At 37.0% G+C, this 18,706-nt stretch overlaps 1 protein-coding gene across 2 annotated transcripts in view; it reads right to left on the bottom strand.

Moving 5' to 3' along the window:
* Window positions 1-18,706, bottom strand: part of PARG (poly(ADP-ribose) glycohydrolase) — a 63,651-nt gene that overhangs the window by 22,017 nt on the left and 22,928 nt on the right. For both annotated transcript variants that reach the window (XM_084290443.1, XM_084290444.1), the window contains exons 8-10: window positions 12,519-12,611; window positions 10,311-10,468; window positions 424-503 (exon numbers count right to left, since the gene is read on the bottom strand). In XM_084290443.1, the coding sequence (XP_084146569.1) occupies window positions 424-503; window positions 10,311-10,468; window positions 12,519-12,611 (331 nt within the window). The remainder of the gene's footprint in view (window positions 1-423; window positions 504-10,310; window positions 10,469-12,518; window positions 12,612-18,706) is intronic.

Below are 18,706 nucleotides of genomic sequence, written 5' to 3'. Positions count from 1 at the left end.
GTTCCTTCTGCTTTCTCACTCTGGTATGGTGCACCAAGTATTTGCATATATTATACACACACACACACACAATATGTGTTTATGGATACAGAACTACACATTTGATACATAGCTTTTATATAAATGTGTGTGTGAAAATATCTGTATGCAAATACAGATATTTTAGACATACATAAAAACACTCTTCAGAAAAAAGGAACAAAGAATAAGCTCCATGCAAAAAATGAAATTGCATGTCTCATCTATATGGGATAAATTGACACTAAGAAGAATATCAGTGCACTCGGTGTGCTGCCTTTTGTTAGACATTTCCATCATAATGCCACATAGCCATTTCTAAATTGAATGGGATTAAATTCTTCATGTGTCTGCTTCATAGCTCAAAAAAAAAAAAAAAAAAAAAAGAATTACAACAAGAATTACTTTTTTCTGTGACTCTTCTAAAATAGCAGAAAAGCGTCTTAAGTTTCTCAGGCTTCCTTGGTGACCGTCCTTCAAACAATCTGGAAAACAGACATAAAAGCAATTTGATTAGATTTCAGGGAAACACACCTCGCCTAATTACTATGCAGTATGTAAAAACAGAAAAGCAGTTTGCCCTCCGTAAAGTCAACCACTTCTAAGCCACAAAGGGGCTGTCCAAGCAGTTCTTTCCATAAAGTATTTACTCACAAGGCTGCTACACTGTGCCTCCATTGCCTTGATCATGAAAAGAAACTATGCCGTTCATACCACTCATTATTCAGATAATGGGCTTGAATTCTACACAAACACTGAGATGATGCATTTCCCACAGCTACTTGGAAAGTACATTTACGTGCTTATATGTGTAGTACACTTTAAAGGCAGACAGTCAAAACCATACACCTTCATAAAAGCACATTCTTCAAAGTAGAGCTGTTTCTTAGGTTCATTCACTCGATAAGTTTCTGATGAAATGATAATGAAATATCCATCTTTTATTGATTTTGTAATATCAAAAAATATAATATCAATATGAATGTCCAAGAAAGCTATGAGTTTTATTTGCAGCAGACTGTCTTGAATTGAAATCAGTGACCCGGAGTGAAAACAAGCACATTGAGTATTCCTGGATCCAAATGCCTTACCCTACTTACAGCTCAGTGAGTTGCAGAAGAGAATATAATGCAACTATATTGCTTTGAAGAGCTGCATCATACCAGCAGCATTTCTAAAGAAATGAATCCTCCCCCTGCAGAAACGGCTTTATCCACTGAGCTACTACTGGCATTCTCAAACTCATCTGTAAAAAACTAAGCATTAAAAAGAAGCATCCAATTTTTAGCCATTAAGTGAATGTATGCTTTTAAGGTTAACTGAAATATTTTTACAGCGTCATCCATCTTCCAGCAAGTTGAACAGACATTACTTAATTTCACTTCCAATAAAGTGACAAGGCATTGTTATTGGCAAAACATAATGGAATTTATCTGGAAGGAAGAATAGTGGGGACTTCAGAAATAATATCCTTTGAACAGGAAGGTCACTATAAGATGTCTGATACAGTGAAAGCCCTGAGGATGTAAGGTGCAACAGCCCCCATCCCCTCCAAACAAACAACACAACAGAAAAGCCATAACAGTGAGGAAAGCAATGACACAACATTATTCATTTCTTTCCATGCATTGGAATGATAACCTGCCTTTAAAAGCAGAATACTGTCAGGTAAACTTAGCTTTTAGTGATAAAGCAAAATAGATTTTTCTCCAGTATTTAAAAATTCTTATGGGATACGCATGCTGAAGACATAAATTTTATCCAAAATCTGTTTTAAGTTACAGAAGCTAATTTTAGGTTGTCCCAAAGGACTAAATAGGTATACTGCATGAAATCTGAAACCTGACCCAGAATCTGTAAGCAAGATGTAGTACCTGTAATGTTAATACATTTAATAAAGGTTGGAAAGGTCTTATAAAAACCTCAGTCTTGGAACAACAAATTAGGACTTTAAGAAGGCAAACTTTATATGTACATGTCCTACTTTAAAACGGACCCATCTCTAAGTTCTAGCATGGGGTTGTGCTTTCTCAACTAGTAAGGGGCTCCATAAAAAGCAGTTAAGTCTTTATGCACTTAAGTCTTGCCTAAATCCCTATGTTATCTCTGACTTTTTATCTGGAAGTTTTATTTGGTATGAATCCTTTAAACTGGTTAGTTTATATATTAGCCTAATCATGCCTTCATCATTATTTTTTTTGCCTCAACTTCAACTTGAAATCTTGCTCATGTTGCACATTCCCAGGAGTGAGTTCTTCATGGCACAAAGGCAGTACATGATGTAGCATAACTAGCACACTGTGCTAAAAGTCCAGAGCTGAAAAAACTATGCTTGGAATAGGCAGATCAAGCTAAAAGGGAACAACAGCAAGGCAGATGAACTCGGTTTCATCCATTACAATTACTCACCAAAATGTAGTCACCGTGTCAGTAGGGAATTTTAACCAAATAGACATTTTTTTTAACCTGAAGTGATCAGCAACAGACTGTATTTTCTCTTGTTAAGTGCTGTGATAAATACCTCTTTTCTTTCTCTCCTGGGATTAAAGCTAGAGTAATGCTGATTGCTTCGGAAATCTCATTTACAGCAGATAAATTCCCAAAACACATTCTATAATTACAACAATAAGAGAGATCTGTACTTCTGTCCTGCCCTGTAGCAGTGGGTAAAACTGTTAAAGATTGTTAAAGTCACTGTGGCGACATGTAGACTCTTTCCTAGCTAAGTCAGACACCTACTTCAATTTTTTGAAGAGAAATCTTCTACATGAGAAAGAAAACACCAACAACAGCAAGATCAGCTACTGGGAATATGCAAAAAAAAAGTGCTCAATAAAAAAAATTCTCAACATCCATCAATAAACATGCAGTAAAGTTTTAAGGCAATAGTTTGCACTGTTTCAATATTTATTATTGCAAAAACAGGTGCTCTTATTTTATAGTAATGTTTTCCTGAAATCTTAGGGTGGAAGAAGTATTTTAGAAGTATAATCAATATTCTGCTTTCTGAAGCCTCACTGACTGCAAATTCAGAATTGTCTTATTTTCAACCAACATTTCTACCTTGGAAAGGCAGAAGCAAAAAGAAAGGCAGAGCTCTGAGGAACCTGCTTGTAAGTGCCTCGAAGAGCACCTCACATGGGGCTGGTGCGTTGGAAACTGTAAACAGTTCTCTAACCAAAACCTAAGTTGTTTTTTTTTGTAATGCTGAAAACACCATGTTGTCTTTTCAAGAAACACAGATGCAAGAGAGTGTCAAATACACAAATGGAAGAAACGCATTCTCACGTGGCGTTTTATACATCTAAAGTATCTTGGCAAGTGGTCAATCTGAAAGGTACTTCTAAGGGTACACTTCCAATGAAGCAACATCAACATGATCTAATAACATGAAGAGCTACTCAGAAGTGTCCTTGGCATGCAAACAGTTTACTGGGGAAAAGCTGAAACTGTTTAGATAAATGGTTTCATAACACACTGCTTCTGATTAAGGTGTAATTCAAAATATAGCAGCTTACTCGTAAACTTTAATTTCCAAGGAGCTAAACTGATCCCTTGATGTTACACCAAGAATTGACTCTGTAATTTCCCAAGCAGAAAGAACCATTACAACCTTGTGATTTAGGCTGCTAGTTAACATGAATTTCCTATCAGTATTTCCATTCCCAGCCTGCATTTTCCCACCCCCAGGCTGTAGTTTTTTTTAAATGCTCCTTGGCAAAGAGTACACAGGTGTTTCTAACACTGAAATTGGAACCTATCCTAAGGCCCAGAAAACTGTCAACACTGTAACAACACGCAAAAATGTGCAGTATGGATTATACTTCAAAGCATTGTACAAAATTCCCATTCATAAATCCATGACATTTCATATGTGCTGCTTGCAAAAAATACGGGTGCACAACTTTATAGTTATGGTCCCCACAATTAACCACCTGAGCTTTTTTCTCAACTACCACAGGTACCTTCTTACAGAAAGAGTACTTTCTTACAGGAAGAAAAAAATTTTGTACCATTCATAAAAAACATTTTTAAAACAATGGTTATTTAAAACTCTCATCTTTTTTAATTCCTATTTTTGTGTTTCATAAAATACAGACAATGCTACCACAGTAGTATATGTATTGGAAAAAATAAACATATATTATGTGCTCAAAAAACTTTTTCTCTTGGGGTGCATGATCAAAAAAGTTTGGAGACCCCTGCCCTAGACAGTTTTAAAAACTTAAATGACAGTTGCACAATCTAAGATGAGGAAATCATCTTAAACAAATTAAAAATTGGAATTCTTACATACAATGTAAAATAGAAACCCTTACTAGAAAGTCCTGCTACTACTGAAAATAGTTTAAGTGAGAACTAAAAATAAAGCTTTTCAATAGCAAAATTTCAATTCATGTATTTTGGACTTCATAGGAATCAAAAGCAGGATAATCTAGATAAGAAACCTGCCCAGAGACAAAAGGCAGACAAAATAACTTGCTCTGTGAGAGCACAAAAGGAGAAGTCACTATCTAGATCTCACACTTCCAGCACAACCTTAAGTGAGTCAAGTACAGCAATATCAGTTCTGTTTTTCTGGTGGCTAGTGTACGTCTTCCCCATTTAATAACCCAAATCCCAGCTTTCTGAATTAAAACAGCCTTCTATTTCTGTCTATACAGAAAGCAATTTAGAGGTTTTGAATTCCCTTGGCATCAAGTGGGATAAAAACAATATATTCAATGATTCAACCTCATAGGCAATTTCTTAATTACTGCTGTGTTATAGGTATAAGCTGTCATCATCTCAAAGTTATTTAAGGCATCATACCATTCAACACCGTTTTGTTTAATTAGGACTCCATCTTTGGATTAAATATCAATTTTTAAGATTTGTATAAGCATACAGAAATTAAGCAATGTGACTTTGTTAGTCGTCTAGAGGCTAAAACCACCTTTCCTTCTCACATACAACCAGACTCCTGCTCTGTACTTTTCATTTTGTGCTTTCATTCATTTTGGAAAGCAACTTGGAGTATTTTAAGTTGCTCCTAAGAAAAAGCTTTAGTGACTTAGGAGTCTAAGAAACAGCATGCTGATATATGACTGATGGAATGATAAAAACGCTAACCCCAAGTACTCAACACCAAGAAACAGCAGGGTAAAATGTTTCAAAGTGAACATCTAACCCAAAAAGCTTTACCACAGCATGGTAAAACTGAGTTCTGAAGTCAATGACTGTATTTACTGAGGTATCAAAGAAGTACTCAGAGTACTGCTGCAATCACCAGAGCAAAGTAATTACTAGACTTGTTAGGAATGGCGTCCTTCTAAGCCATCTATTTAAAGATCATTTCATCATCCACCACACACGTTGATTTTAACTTTTCCTAGGAAATGATGCTCCACTGAAATCTATGCTAATTAGTACACAGACCTAAGGCAGGTGTAACAGGACCAGTGCCTATAGACAAAGAAAACCTAGAATTACTTTTCAGAGGTGCAATACATCTCTCTGTCCAAATCAAGTTCTCTCAAAGTCACTAGATAATTTATTCCCCAGAGAACCCTCATTAGTGTTGCAAAATGGATGTTGTTTATGAAGAGACAATTGCATTACTAGAAAATTAGATTTCATTTCTCCTGTATAAACGTACCATAGTTTGCCCGTTTCCTTTCATATATTATACAATCCATAAAAGACATATATATCTTAACTACTGTTGTTGGTTTTTTTTCTCCCCTCATTTCTAATCACTTGAAATTACTTTAAAAGCTTGTTTGATAAAGATGAAGAAATTCAGTCCTAGTAGAATGCCGGTGGTTTCAGACCAGAGCATCTCACTAAGGTATGTGCTAAAAGATCCACCAGGCTTCTGTTACTAGACATGCTATTTTTAATTGTATTACAGCCTCGCTTGCTTTGACAGGAACTATTACAGATGCCTCATATCTCCAGTTTAATTACAGTAGTTTTTTGAAAAAAAGAAAATAAACAAGTTATTGCAACTTGACACTACAGCTAAGAACGGTTCTTCAACAAACCAGTTTTCATTTCAGTCATCTAGAAAACAGATTTGAGATTGCAGGGTTTTTTCTTTATACTTTTCTTTTACATATAATCAGACTTGATAGTTTTCCAAAATTACCAAATACTATAACCTTAAGATACACAGGGAAGAAAAAAGTCCCCAGAGCAAAGCCTTATATGACACTGGACTGTATTGGGTTTCAGTATCTTCTCAAAAATAAATACAAGAAAGCATTGTTCTTTCTTAACTTTGATATATTTCATGAAGGAAAATGCTTTATGAAAATTCTACACTAAAACACGAAGTATCCACAAAGAAGATTCATTATGAGTATTGCCAGAAGAAAGTGCTTTAAAATGTGAGCATCATCATAATCTGAGATATGATCTCCAAAGAGTCAATACAACTCATTCTTTACATTCAAACTGCATGCAACTTCTACGGGAAATTTATCAGTATGAGGGATAAAATGAAAAATATAATTATTCTTTTTGTATGTTATAAAAGCATATTTTTCAAATTGAACTTTTAAATTTTGGTTTGATGTTTGGTTTGAATGAAAGCAATGCTTTCTGCTGTTTTGTATGATTTAATTATTTGGCCACTGAACAGATGTCATTCCATCTACTAAAATTCATAACCATTCAAGCTCTCAAAGTTAAACTATGAATGCCATTATATTAACTACAATTTTAATGAATTATGTCATTAATGACTTAAGAACTGTAAGAGGCCGATCCTTGCCAAGTTCTAAAGGAAATAATTAAATTTCAGAGTATTTCATTATACAAGCAACTTTGTAGCATGATGAACAATCAAACTAGACACTCAGTGTAACAACGTACCATTAACCCAAGTGATTCAGTGTCAAATGAGGAAGGCTCGCTCTCCTCTCCCTTCATCCAGAAACACAGACAGGAGAGGAGGGGCACAGATGATTTCTGTTAATACTAACATACAAAATACCCTTCCTTCCAATCACTTGCTGCTGTTAGCGCATGCACCAGCATTCAAGCCACATGCCATCATCCCTGCAGCAACAGCGCCAAGCACTGCTACACCAGAAAGTACTAAACAGAGGAGGAAAAAATGTATTCTTAATATCTTATACGCACTCAGCATCTGTCATTTTGTCAGATTCGTGTCTTGATTGGGCGTGGACAGTGGGTATCAGAGTATCCTACTTAACACCACATAGAAACCTACAGCAGGGCAAAGACTGGAAGGGAGAAGGGAACATGACAGCACTTAAAATACAGAAAACATAACTACTTTATAGTGGATAAACAGCTACTGATGTTTAAGTCTGCATAAAGTGAATTGATATATGATTACTGTTTAAAACTGTAAACATAAGAAACAGATTACACACTCGTGTTTCTAACTTAAGGCACAAGTTTTATTTTTTTCAGTCTCAGAGTTGAAGGAAAGAGTGGAAGGAAGCCTTTTGTATGAACATATAAGGTGCATGCACAGTGGAATTAAGGAACACAGCATTCGCTGAAAAAAATTCCCAAATGCTAGCATGCACTTAGTAATTTTGCTTTATTAGGGAATCATGGCAGATTTACTTTTTTTTTCCACACCCAAGAATGCAATAATTCATTCATAGTCATGCAGCAGAAATTATGCTGAGGAAAGAACCAAGTCTGGAAAAAACTGCAGGTTCACAATACTGTGGGGAGAAAGGGCTGCTGTGTAGAACAATTTGCTATGCCCATCCCTAAACAGAGCAGACCAATAGCCTGTAAAGCCTTTAAATCAAAACACCAGTAAAAAGAAAAAAAAAAGTCACAACAATCATTATTGCTGCCTTTTGAACACATACAACTTCTCATGAAAGGCTTTTCTGTAAAACCTGAGGATACACACTGCAGCGGAACAAACCTTGTCATCTTGTACACAGAAAAAATAGCTGAAAACATGACATTTTGTCTTTTCCTGCTCCTAAAAAACTTTTCAGGATGAGAAAATACAGGACTGGCAGGAGGAAGAGAAATGGGATACTGCCCATCCTCCTCCCCTTCATTTTAGATTTCAACAAAGTCAGGTTACATACAGTAGCATGATAGAACACAGTGCAATTTCTTGTAGTATTCTCTACACCGCTCACTTCAATCTCCTGCTGTAATCCCGTCAGTTCCCCTCTCACAGACACATTTGCTCTTATTTTATCTACCGCTAGTCACACCTCTTTCCTACTTCACTAATCAAAAAAATCATGTTATCAAATGCAAAATACCACGGGAAAAAATAACCTTAGGCCAACAAATGATTAAATAAAAAGGATCACAAAGATGAGCCTTCTTATACAAGAACACACAAAAGCATGCATTGACAAACGCTGAGGAACGCACACTTTTAAACCTCAGGAGAAAGAGGACATCAGCATTCCTTCTTTTCTCCAGTTTGGTTACAACATTCTTGCATTTAGGCAAGTAAAACTGCCTTTCTACCTTCTGTGACCAAAAGCAGAGCATTACTTCAGACACAACACAAGAGGGAAGATTGCCTGTTGTATTATCCCTTTTAAATAATATTACAGGAATTTACTAAGAGTAATAGCACTAAGAAGCCAAGTAAGAAAGAGCAAAGGACTGACCAGAATAAGGCAAAAATCCTGAACAGTTAGAGCTTTTTACTGGCTATTCTTTAAACCTATGGCAGTAATTTATTTACCTAATAGTTTTCCAAGGCTTTTTTTGTATTAAAAGTAGTTCAAAACGTTATGTCCAGAGTTAACCACTACACTAATACTGTGACTTTATGTACCTGTGCAATGTTCTGTGTGAATTTATTTTAATGACTTTGCAGCATTTTATTCTACAGTTGATAATTTAACTGCTTGGTTTAGACTATCTTTAAGGTACAATAAAAACCTGATACAAGTACTTTAAAAAACAAACAAACAAACAAAAACAAACAGTCAAACAGGCCCCTGTCCAGAACCTTGCTGTCCTCTCCCACTACTCTGAACATAAGCTGCTTTAACGAATGGATGGTTACTTCTCACTTATTTGTACTTAGGAGCTGATGGTGCAAAATACGCTGAGCCCCTAGGGGGCACAAATGACCACTCACACTTCTCTACCCCACTGCACTGCTGGATTAAACACCAAGTCAGGAAACATTTACCAAGTACAGCTTTCTGGTCTCTCTTCTGAAATACTCAGTGTAGAGAAACTTAAGCTAACTCTTAGCACCAAAACCAGTGTACCAGCACATTTGACATGATTTATTTCAGGAAATTAGAGCCTAGTGTAGCTCTTACGACACAAATGTTCAAGTGCTGGATCACAGGTAACACTGCATCTTTGTATCTCGTCTCAATGTTCAGAGCATATATGCTACCTGTTAACTGTGGGGGAATGAGGAAAACCTCCAGATGATGATCTGTCCGAGACCAATAAACCTAAGGTTAATCCACATGGAATTGTACGGAAATGACCAGAGAAAAGAAACTATCTATCTAGGAGTCTATGCGAACTACACTATCCTGCAGCAGAAAATGATCTCATCCCTTCCCCCATTTATAACTGAAATAAGGACATCTATGCAATAAAAGATACAAAGAAAATATTTCAATTAAATCTATATGCATGCTAGTATTGAGGAAAAAAAAAAAAAAGAATAAGGGCTTGTTTAGAAATCAAAGTATTTTCAGTTAAATTAATGTTGTGGTCTTAGAAGCTTCCTAGACTAATTTGCAGGACAGATTTATTTTAACATGAAGCTCTACAACTGCCTTAAAATGATAGGCAGATGTATGGTTACTGAAGAATCAAGTCCTAGTCCCAACTCAACATGTCGATCACTACTGCTAACACAAAGGAGACAACAGGAACATGTCTGCGGAAGCCCTGACCTTTAAATTAAATACATACAAAATATCTGAAGCAAAACCAAACTAGGCCATTCATAGACAAATGGCTATACAGAAGCAGGGAATTGCATCAGTTTATTTGTGCCAGTGTGAGAGTGTGCCTTGTGCACATGCGCACAAGGAAACAAAAAAGAAAATATTAAACAATCTTCCTGCATGCAAGTTTTTTGTTGCACCCCCCCATTTTTATTTATTTATTTATTTATTTATTTAAGTAGTTGCATAGCTTTCTTGTCCCTTAGAGGTAAGAAGAAAATAAGAAGAACACAAACTACTGAAACAAGTGAGCACAGTCTTCTAAAAACATGGAAGAGGAAAGAGGTTTCTACCTGTAAATGACAAGTACAGTATTTTTACTGAAGGGTTAACAGTTCCATTTACTACAGAGTGCCATACCTGTTGAAGTTAATGTCTGGATAACTAGAATACTCGGACTTCATCTTCGCATTGCGACGTGGAAAAGTACAGAAGAAAGCATTGGCCAGAAAGCTAGCAATCTGTTCTTGTGACATCGTGATGGAGTGATTCATCTTTTGTTTCAGTAGAGGTACTGGCTACCAAGTGGGAACAAAAGAAGTGAGGGGGAGGGAGAGCCAGGAGAGAAGGGAGGGAAGGAGAGAGAAAAATAATTAGCTTACCCATTTTAAAAGAAAAAACAGCAGCGCAAAATTACATTTGTTAAATTAGAGCAAGAGTAATTTAGGCCATTGGCGAACCCTTTAATCAGCAGCACCATTAAAGTCAAGAACAGTTTATTCAAGACAATTGGGAAAAAGCTTGCTTGACAAACTGCAGATTTCTAATCAATAATAATAATAAAAAAAAAAAGAGACCAAGAACACACAACTTATCAAACAAAACCAGGGGAAAGAGAGGACAAAAAATAGACAGGGCTTGCAATTCCTGGGCAATCTTAAAAACCGAATTAAAAAAAAAAAAAAAAAAAAAAAAAAAAAGCAATTTTGACAGTTGTACAGTTAAAAACCCCTAATGAATGTTTTCAGTTACAATAATCAAGCATTGTACTTTACAACAAAAGGTGGAGGTCACTCCACAGATCATCCTATGACTTCATTTTTTTTCCATCCTCCCTGAACTAGAAAACAGACTGATAATCTTTGCAGGAAGTATAGGATCATTGATTCTTTTATAATCTGAATGAATAAAAAAAAGCACAGCTTCATTTTGGTTTTCATTTTGGGGTTTGACTCTAGTTGTTGTTGTTGTTTTCCAGTTTAAATAGAAACAAAATTGGGGGGGAACAAACCTGAGGTGTTACTCATCTTCCATTTTATCAGTGTTTAGTCTATTGATATGGAATATTCCCTCACCACATTCAAGGTAGTTTATTTAAAAACAAAACAAAAACAAAAAATCAATAAAAAATGCACCTCTATTTACCAAGGAGTCAGTAACAATTATGATAAATCCCCTTGGCAGAAGGGAGAGAACAGAGTTTTCACTTCTTCCAACACTCAGCCTTCGCCATTAGCCTAGCCCCAGCAGAGCTGAGCAGCTACCTTTTAATCCTTGCAGTTATGAATACAGAAGTTGCTGCTAATTTAGACTGTTGAATACACAGCCCTGTTTACTCCACAACACAAGTTTTCCTTCATTCTTGTAATTACTACATTCACTGCATCTCATTCTGTTTTCTGCCTATTTAAGTAACAAGCTACATTATGATGTCTGAAATCACACAGGTAGAGGGGGGGAAAAGAAGTCTGAGAAGCTCTCAGTCCTATAAGCCTACAAAACTAGGTTATGCTGAACAGTATATTTTACTGGAACAAGTTTAGCTTCATATAACCCAAAATTGAAGTCTGACGAAGTCCTTAACCATTTATTAATGGTTAAGAACTGGCTGTACTGGCTAACAGTACATCTTTATAATAGGCATTACTACATGAACTTCTGAATCCTGTGTGTTACTTTGTGTTCAGAAACTTCTTGGCAGTCTCAAAAAATTGTCCTACCAATGAAAGCAAAAGCTTCAATATTCATATTGCTTGAAATTACCTACCTGTCATAGAACATCTTCTGCACGAAGTAAGAAAAAATTTGTTGAACTTGCACCAGTTCAACAAAAATCAGTGTAGAAAATTGTGACAAAGGAGCTTAGAAGTTAGTCCTAACCCTGCCAGTGTGTTATCATGCAACCTCACTTGTTTGATTAGTCTTATTCACTTCAACGAAATTATTCACAGTAAGGCTTTTATTAGCTTTACAACCCACAGAACTGATTCCTGTAACAATAACAAAGAATTAGTTGAAGTTTTTATGTGCACAAGTATTGCAATGCTCTAAGTAGGATAAAGTATGCTCTCACAGAATGCTTTATGAAAACATTACTTCTACGCTCTAAGAAGTGAAAATCAGGTGTTTCAAGCTTATTGAAGTATTTCAGTTGATAAGTGTGATTCTATTATATTGTTATAGATGTGTATTGTCCATTCTGTTCCCTCAGCTTCAGCTACATTCAATACAAAAGCTGTATCTTTATTAAGAATATAATGTAAGCTTGATCTTTTGACCCTAGCCATTAGTTTCAGTTTGCAGAAAACCGGTCTGCCAGAGAACATTTTACTAGCTATGTTTACTTACCTGTGTGCAGATACTAGGGAGACAAAGCGCAAGCTTGACCATATCAGGAAGAATGGACTGAAACAAATGCTGGGCCTCTGCATCTTCAAGAACCTATTCAAGAGGGAAAAAATAGACCTTTTTATAAAGAATAATTAAAAAAAATAATCTCAGAAATAACTGTAAAAAACAAGTTTGTGAAGGCAGGATGCATTCAAAAGAAATGGAAGGAAAAAACAGGTTCTATTAGCTTAATTCAAATCCATAGCATTTATTATCATAGTACCTCACTGCATTTTACTATGCAATAATCCACTAAACTGAAATATACAAACTATTCTCTCTCTCTAAAAAGTTGCGTGTCATCAAATGCACTACAAAAGAATCTTGAATAAGTTAGTTTAACTCTTTTCAAAGCAATGAACCAAATTCTCCACTAGCACAAATCACTACATAACCACTGAAGTACTGGCGTGGTTTGATTTACTTTCATATTCAGGCCGTACACCAAGGCAAGCACCTGTAACATTCTCCTGTTAAGGACACAGGAACACACTGTGGGGCAGACCGATGGTCCTCAGCAGCAGCAACAGGAAATGCTCTAAGAGCACGCCAGCCTGGCCACTCTGCTCCTCACCCCCATCCCATCATGTTCCCCCAGTACCCACAGCCACCGGATTACTTTTGTTAAAGGATGCAACCTGCCGGGTCCCTCAAGTTCTCCCATGCTGAAGCCGCCACCTCACCGGCCTCTTCCTGTAACTGGCTTCCCCAGATGGAGAGACTGCAACTACACAAGGTTTTTCAAAGCTTTTACACTCAAGACCTGGTCACACCCAGCCCCTCTGCCCCATTCTCAACTCCTTTCCTGACACTGCCTGGCCCGCAGCCTGTGTGTTTGGCAGCTTTGGCAAGTCCAATCTGGTTATCAAGCCAATGCAGCCAGAGCTGCCAGCAAGGAGCCCAGCTCTCTCTTCTAAGTTGCAAATGCCAGTTCCAAGCTCAACCAACGGAAATGAAGATGCCTACTTTCCAACACGTACTGTTCCCCATGAAACACAAGCTGAAAATATTGTTTGGAGGCTAGCAGTTTCGGATCTTCTGAGATCATTAAAATAACAGAAGTATCTCTGCTCTAGTCCATCCTCTTTCAAGTGATATGAAATGCCGAGTGCTCAGGAAGTTAAAAAAACAAACAAACAAACAACAAAACAAATAGTCAGAGAACAAACAGCACACTGTGGGTATGTGTCTGTATGAAAGAATAAAATAATAATCCCAATGCCTACATAGTTACTTCCCATACATTACGTATGCTGCTCAGGGATACATACAAACAAGGTGAATTAATTGTGAATTGAAACAAGAACTTACAAAGAACAGCAAACCTAGGAGATCTGAAAATCATTCAATGGAGGAGGAATGCAACTAACTTTTTTTTCTTTTTTAAGACTAATAAATGTTTATCTCACTTCTACTGCTGTTGGCTACATATATACTTAGTTTTACACAGAATAGGTCAGATACTGAAAATTATCACCCAAACTTTATCATCATCTGCTCTAGCAGGAAACTTTTCCCTGTTCTTATGTGTGATGCTTTTACTTACCAGAAACAAACCAAATATGCATTTAAGGACTGAATTTCAGATCTCAATAAATAAAATGAATATGTAAGTTAAATCTATTCAAGAGATGACACTTAACCTCAGATGTCTACCAGGCTGTCAAATTCTGATATTCTCTCCCCTTCGGGTAACACTTCTTCTCTTCTAGAATTGACACATAAAGAGTGGCTGCTGTGCTTTGCTGACTGCCACAGACTGTACAGTATCACTTATCTGGTGACACATTACGGCACCGGACTTTGTCATAGCTGTCAAGGCTTCAACCTTCTCTTTATGCTTCTTTTAAAACAATATAACAATGGTATGAGATGATTTCTTCCCAAAGCAGAAGCAGGGCCAGCAACTGTTCAGCTCAGCTCTGATACAGAATACATAACCAGAAAGTTTACTTTTCAACTCTGAAATGCTACTTTTCATTCTCCTTATCTTCCTAATGTTGTACCAGAACAGCCTCCTTTCTAAATTATTCCCATACACAATTTTTACTAGACCTTCGCTAACAAAACCATCAAAATCGCAAGCTGTTAATGCTCAGAAGCATTTTCATTGGACTTCAGACAGATTATGCCTACATCAAAATGACAAATGGCTTTTTGTTGCTATTCCTACATCTAAATGACAAATGACTTTTTATTGCTGCCGTTGTTGTATTTTTTGAAAGGATTGTCACAGGGTAAGTCACTTGAAGGACCCCACAACTTCAATACGACCACTACAAGAGCTAAGCTCACAAACCTTGCCAAGGAACTGCCAGCTCTACCCTTCTCTAATTGAACCAAGCAGCCTAAATGTCCCTGTTTTAAATGCTCCCCTATTTGGGTACAGCTCTTCTGACTTCTCCCAAAAACTTTCTCCCTAAAAACAACTCTTTGGGTGCAATATTCAGTCCTGTGCTTCTCTTGAGGCTATAAGCCATTACTGAACAGCAGCAATAAGTCAGAAGCACACAGCCTTCCTCACCTTTAAGTTCCTAGAGAACCAAGTAACTTGAGTCACAGCCACATCAGTGTAATCCTACCCTTACCTTTTCTGCCCAGGTTCTTCCTATGAGGTTTCATAGGCAGAGAACACCTGCAAAACCCTGTCTGCTTCACCCTCATCCTCTTGACCACCAAAGCAGCATACCAGCAGCTTTTTAGGCCACCCACTATCAGTACATGTTCTCAGCTATGCTCAGTGCTGTGTGGAGCCTGGTTTTCATCTGTAACACACTTCTCAGACGTAGAAAACAATAAAAAAAAAAAAAAGGAAAAAAATGACAGCCATGGAAGGTAAACGGACTCCAGGATATGGAGTGCTGACACCTGACAGACATCCCACGATACAAACACCAGCATGGGAGAACCCTGCAGCAGCACAGAGAACACCTGGTCACAGAACTGAATACAGATTTATTTAGAAGGAAACCCTCTTTTCAGAAAGCAATGACTTGTACTGATATAAGAAGCAACCTATTTAGAGTCGTACTGCATATTCTACTTACTTATTGTCACTGAAAGAGGGATGTATAATTCTTCATCCTCAAATACACCCACCCACCCCATGTTCTTGAGATCCTTCAGCTTACTGACCCAACAGGAAAATAACCTGGGGGACTAGTGCAGTGGAGGACAGGTAAGTCAGAGCAGCCTACCAAAGGGTCATGCATTACCAACCCGGTGCAGGGTAGGTAAAACAGAACCAGACAGTCCCCTTGCCAATGGGCTACAAAGCAACTCTTTGCTGAAGAAGCAGCGTTGCAGTTAGTGCAAAGCTGTTGCAAGAAGAATCTCACTGAAGAATGTCTAGTACAGGGACACCTGTATTTTATTGTATGTATTTTAAAATTCAGTAACTTTATTCAGTAATGTGCTTTTAACTATATACAGTCTTTTTCAAGGCTGCAACTATGCAAACATTAAGAAAAAGGAGTGAATTTCATTTTTGAATGTTCAGTATTTGTTTTATAACTTAAAGAGTTCTAAAATACAAAATGGTTTTCAAAAGTTTTTGATAAAAAATACATTAGCTACCATAGCAATTTTGTTTTTTTTAAAGAATTGATCTTTTTCTCCTTTCCTTATTATACATACATACCCTCTGCAGCTTCTTTCAGGGTTCGAAGCAAAACAAAAATATATTGTTGACTTTATTCATAGTCCTCCAATCATGCAAAAATTATTTAGGAATGGAATAAGAGCAGGGGTTATCTCCAACGGGAAAGTACATGTAATCAGAGTTATAAAACATGAATTGCCTTTTTCCAAAGAAATCCCTCAGCGATTTCATCAGTATTTGCAGTGGAGTGATTGACTAAACAAAAATGACTTAGGGCTCCAATTCATAAGATGCAAATGGTTCAGCGAGCTGTAGCAGAGGTAAGAGCTCTTGGCCAAACTTGCATTGCAATTTTACAAAATGAACATTTACAGAGCAGCAAAGAGGTCTAACTACTGCTGTAAGTAATAGCCTCTTGTCACTATAAACTAGTCCTCCAAAATGTAACGAATGAGCATGCCTGACAGTCCCAGCAAGAAGGATCTGAGGTAGCATGGGTTGATAGTGATGGTAGAGTTTAAATCTAAATCTGACAGCTCATCAAACCAAACCAGCTACACATACAGAACACAAACTTGGACACCTCCATCTATCACATGGGAAGATAGATAGAATAATCAAGTCAGCAGGCAAAACAAGATGCTAAGACTGCAATAGCTTAATGTTTTCAATTTGTTTTTACTTCCCCATATTAACTTCAGCAGCAGGACAATGACCACCTGAACCACATTCTTAAGGACGAAGAGGAAAAACAGAGGTCAGACTTCAGACTTGATGTCTCGTTCCCTAATTCTAATGGGTTTCAGCCTCCTTTTTCCTTCCCATCTGTCACAGTGCTGCCTGTACTTTCTTAGAACTGCTTTATTTCAGTTCCTGCTTGTAAATGCACTGTATAATCAGCTACTGCACTGAACTGCCTTTCCAGTGAGTTTTCCTAATTGCTCTAATGTAAGATCTCATAGGGTTACAGGTGGTAATGGCCTCCTAACTAATACATTAGACCAACTGGGTAACTTCTATCTACTGTATTCACAGTAATCTTATTCTACTAGTCTCAGGATTCTTTCCTCACTACCTTCAATTTGTCTCAAATAAAACAAACTCTGTATTTATTTACAAGACATTAAGATCTACATATCAGACACTTCCGAACTGAGAAACCTGACAGCAAATAGAAGCGTAGCATATAACGTATCTAGTTTACCTAGACATACCATTAATATATCTCCTTGTCTTTGAATCGCAGACCTGAAGGAGGAAAGTGAACAAAGGAGTACTAGTCACGTTTTTCCAAAGAGGAAGACTAGCTCAGTGCCACATGCAAGAAATCTGGTATCAGTCTGAACCATGAAGCCTAATGCAACTCAGAATGGTTTTCTGAATAGAAGTCTGATCAACTTTTGTGATTTTTCAATTTTGGTGAGGATTACAGGGAAAACAGAAAACTGAAAAAAGTGAGAACTAATTTGGGAGAAAAAGGAGAATAGGAACTTGTGTTTGAAGGCTTAATTTCTTAAGAAATTAAAAAGAGCATTAAAACCTTTTTTCTATTTGTAAGCATTTAAAATATTTTTCCCCCATTCAGTGCACAGACTGTACCTCCCTTCCAAGAGGTCCTCTATTGCTGACTTGAGAGAAAAGCTCTGTTGTGCTCTCACTTTTCTACATAATATTAGCTCCTGTCCACATTTTGATAATGTTCATAATTTCCATTTCCCACTTTTTTTTCCCAAAAGTGTATTCCACAAAAGACCCTCCGAGACATCCTGAAGTGTCTCCCCTTAAGCTAAAGCTTTCCTTTGAGATGATGCTTATACAAAAACTTGTGTATTTAAGCAATCATGTAACAGATCGTTAGTGTACAGTATAATGTCTTCCTTTTCTCTTAATTCCTGAGCACGCTACACTTACATACTTGTTCTCCTCTGTCCCAAATAGAAGTCAAATGCTTTTTGTTCACTGTTTGTGCAACACTTAAACCTGGTTGAGTCTCCATCCACAACTAAAGCACTTCAGTGCCAATAAAATAACCAAGTCATTGTCCATTATATTCAAGTCTATTAGCAGAATTATAATACCAGAACTACACTATTCAAGTCTTTTACCAGAACGTAGAACAGCCTCAGATTGCCAATCTGCACTGCCTTCCTTACTTTCATTCTTTTCATAAGTACTTTTAAGAGTCAGAGAATCCTGAAAGCAGACTTTCTCAATGGGTTATTCGGAACAGCTGGGAAACAAAACAAAAAAGCCCAAACAAGTTCTTGTTAAGTGACTTTGAAAACTAGTATATTAATTTAATATGCATGAAATAAAAAGCTTCACTAAATCATACTCTCTGGAAAGTCTTTTCTTCTGGCCAGAGAGCAGATGAACTCTATTTAAACTTCTTGTGCCTCCACTACTGGCATACCCAGTACCTAGACAGAGACTTCAGGCTGCAGCACACTGACTTGTATGCATACGTACAACAGGCTGTTGGCCATAATGCAAAATATTATACATATAAACAAGGTTGAAACCTTGAAGCAAAGCACGGGGGAGG

This window comes from Netta rufina, assembly GCF_964035555.1.
Source record: "Netta rufina genome assembly, chromosome: 7".
Taxonomy (NCBI): Eukaryota; Metazoa; Chordata; class Aves; order Anseriformes; family Anatidae; genus Netta; species Netta rufina.
This window is presented reverse-complemented; position numbering and strand designations above follow the sequence as displayed.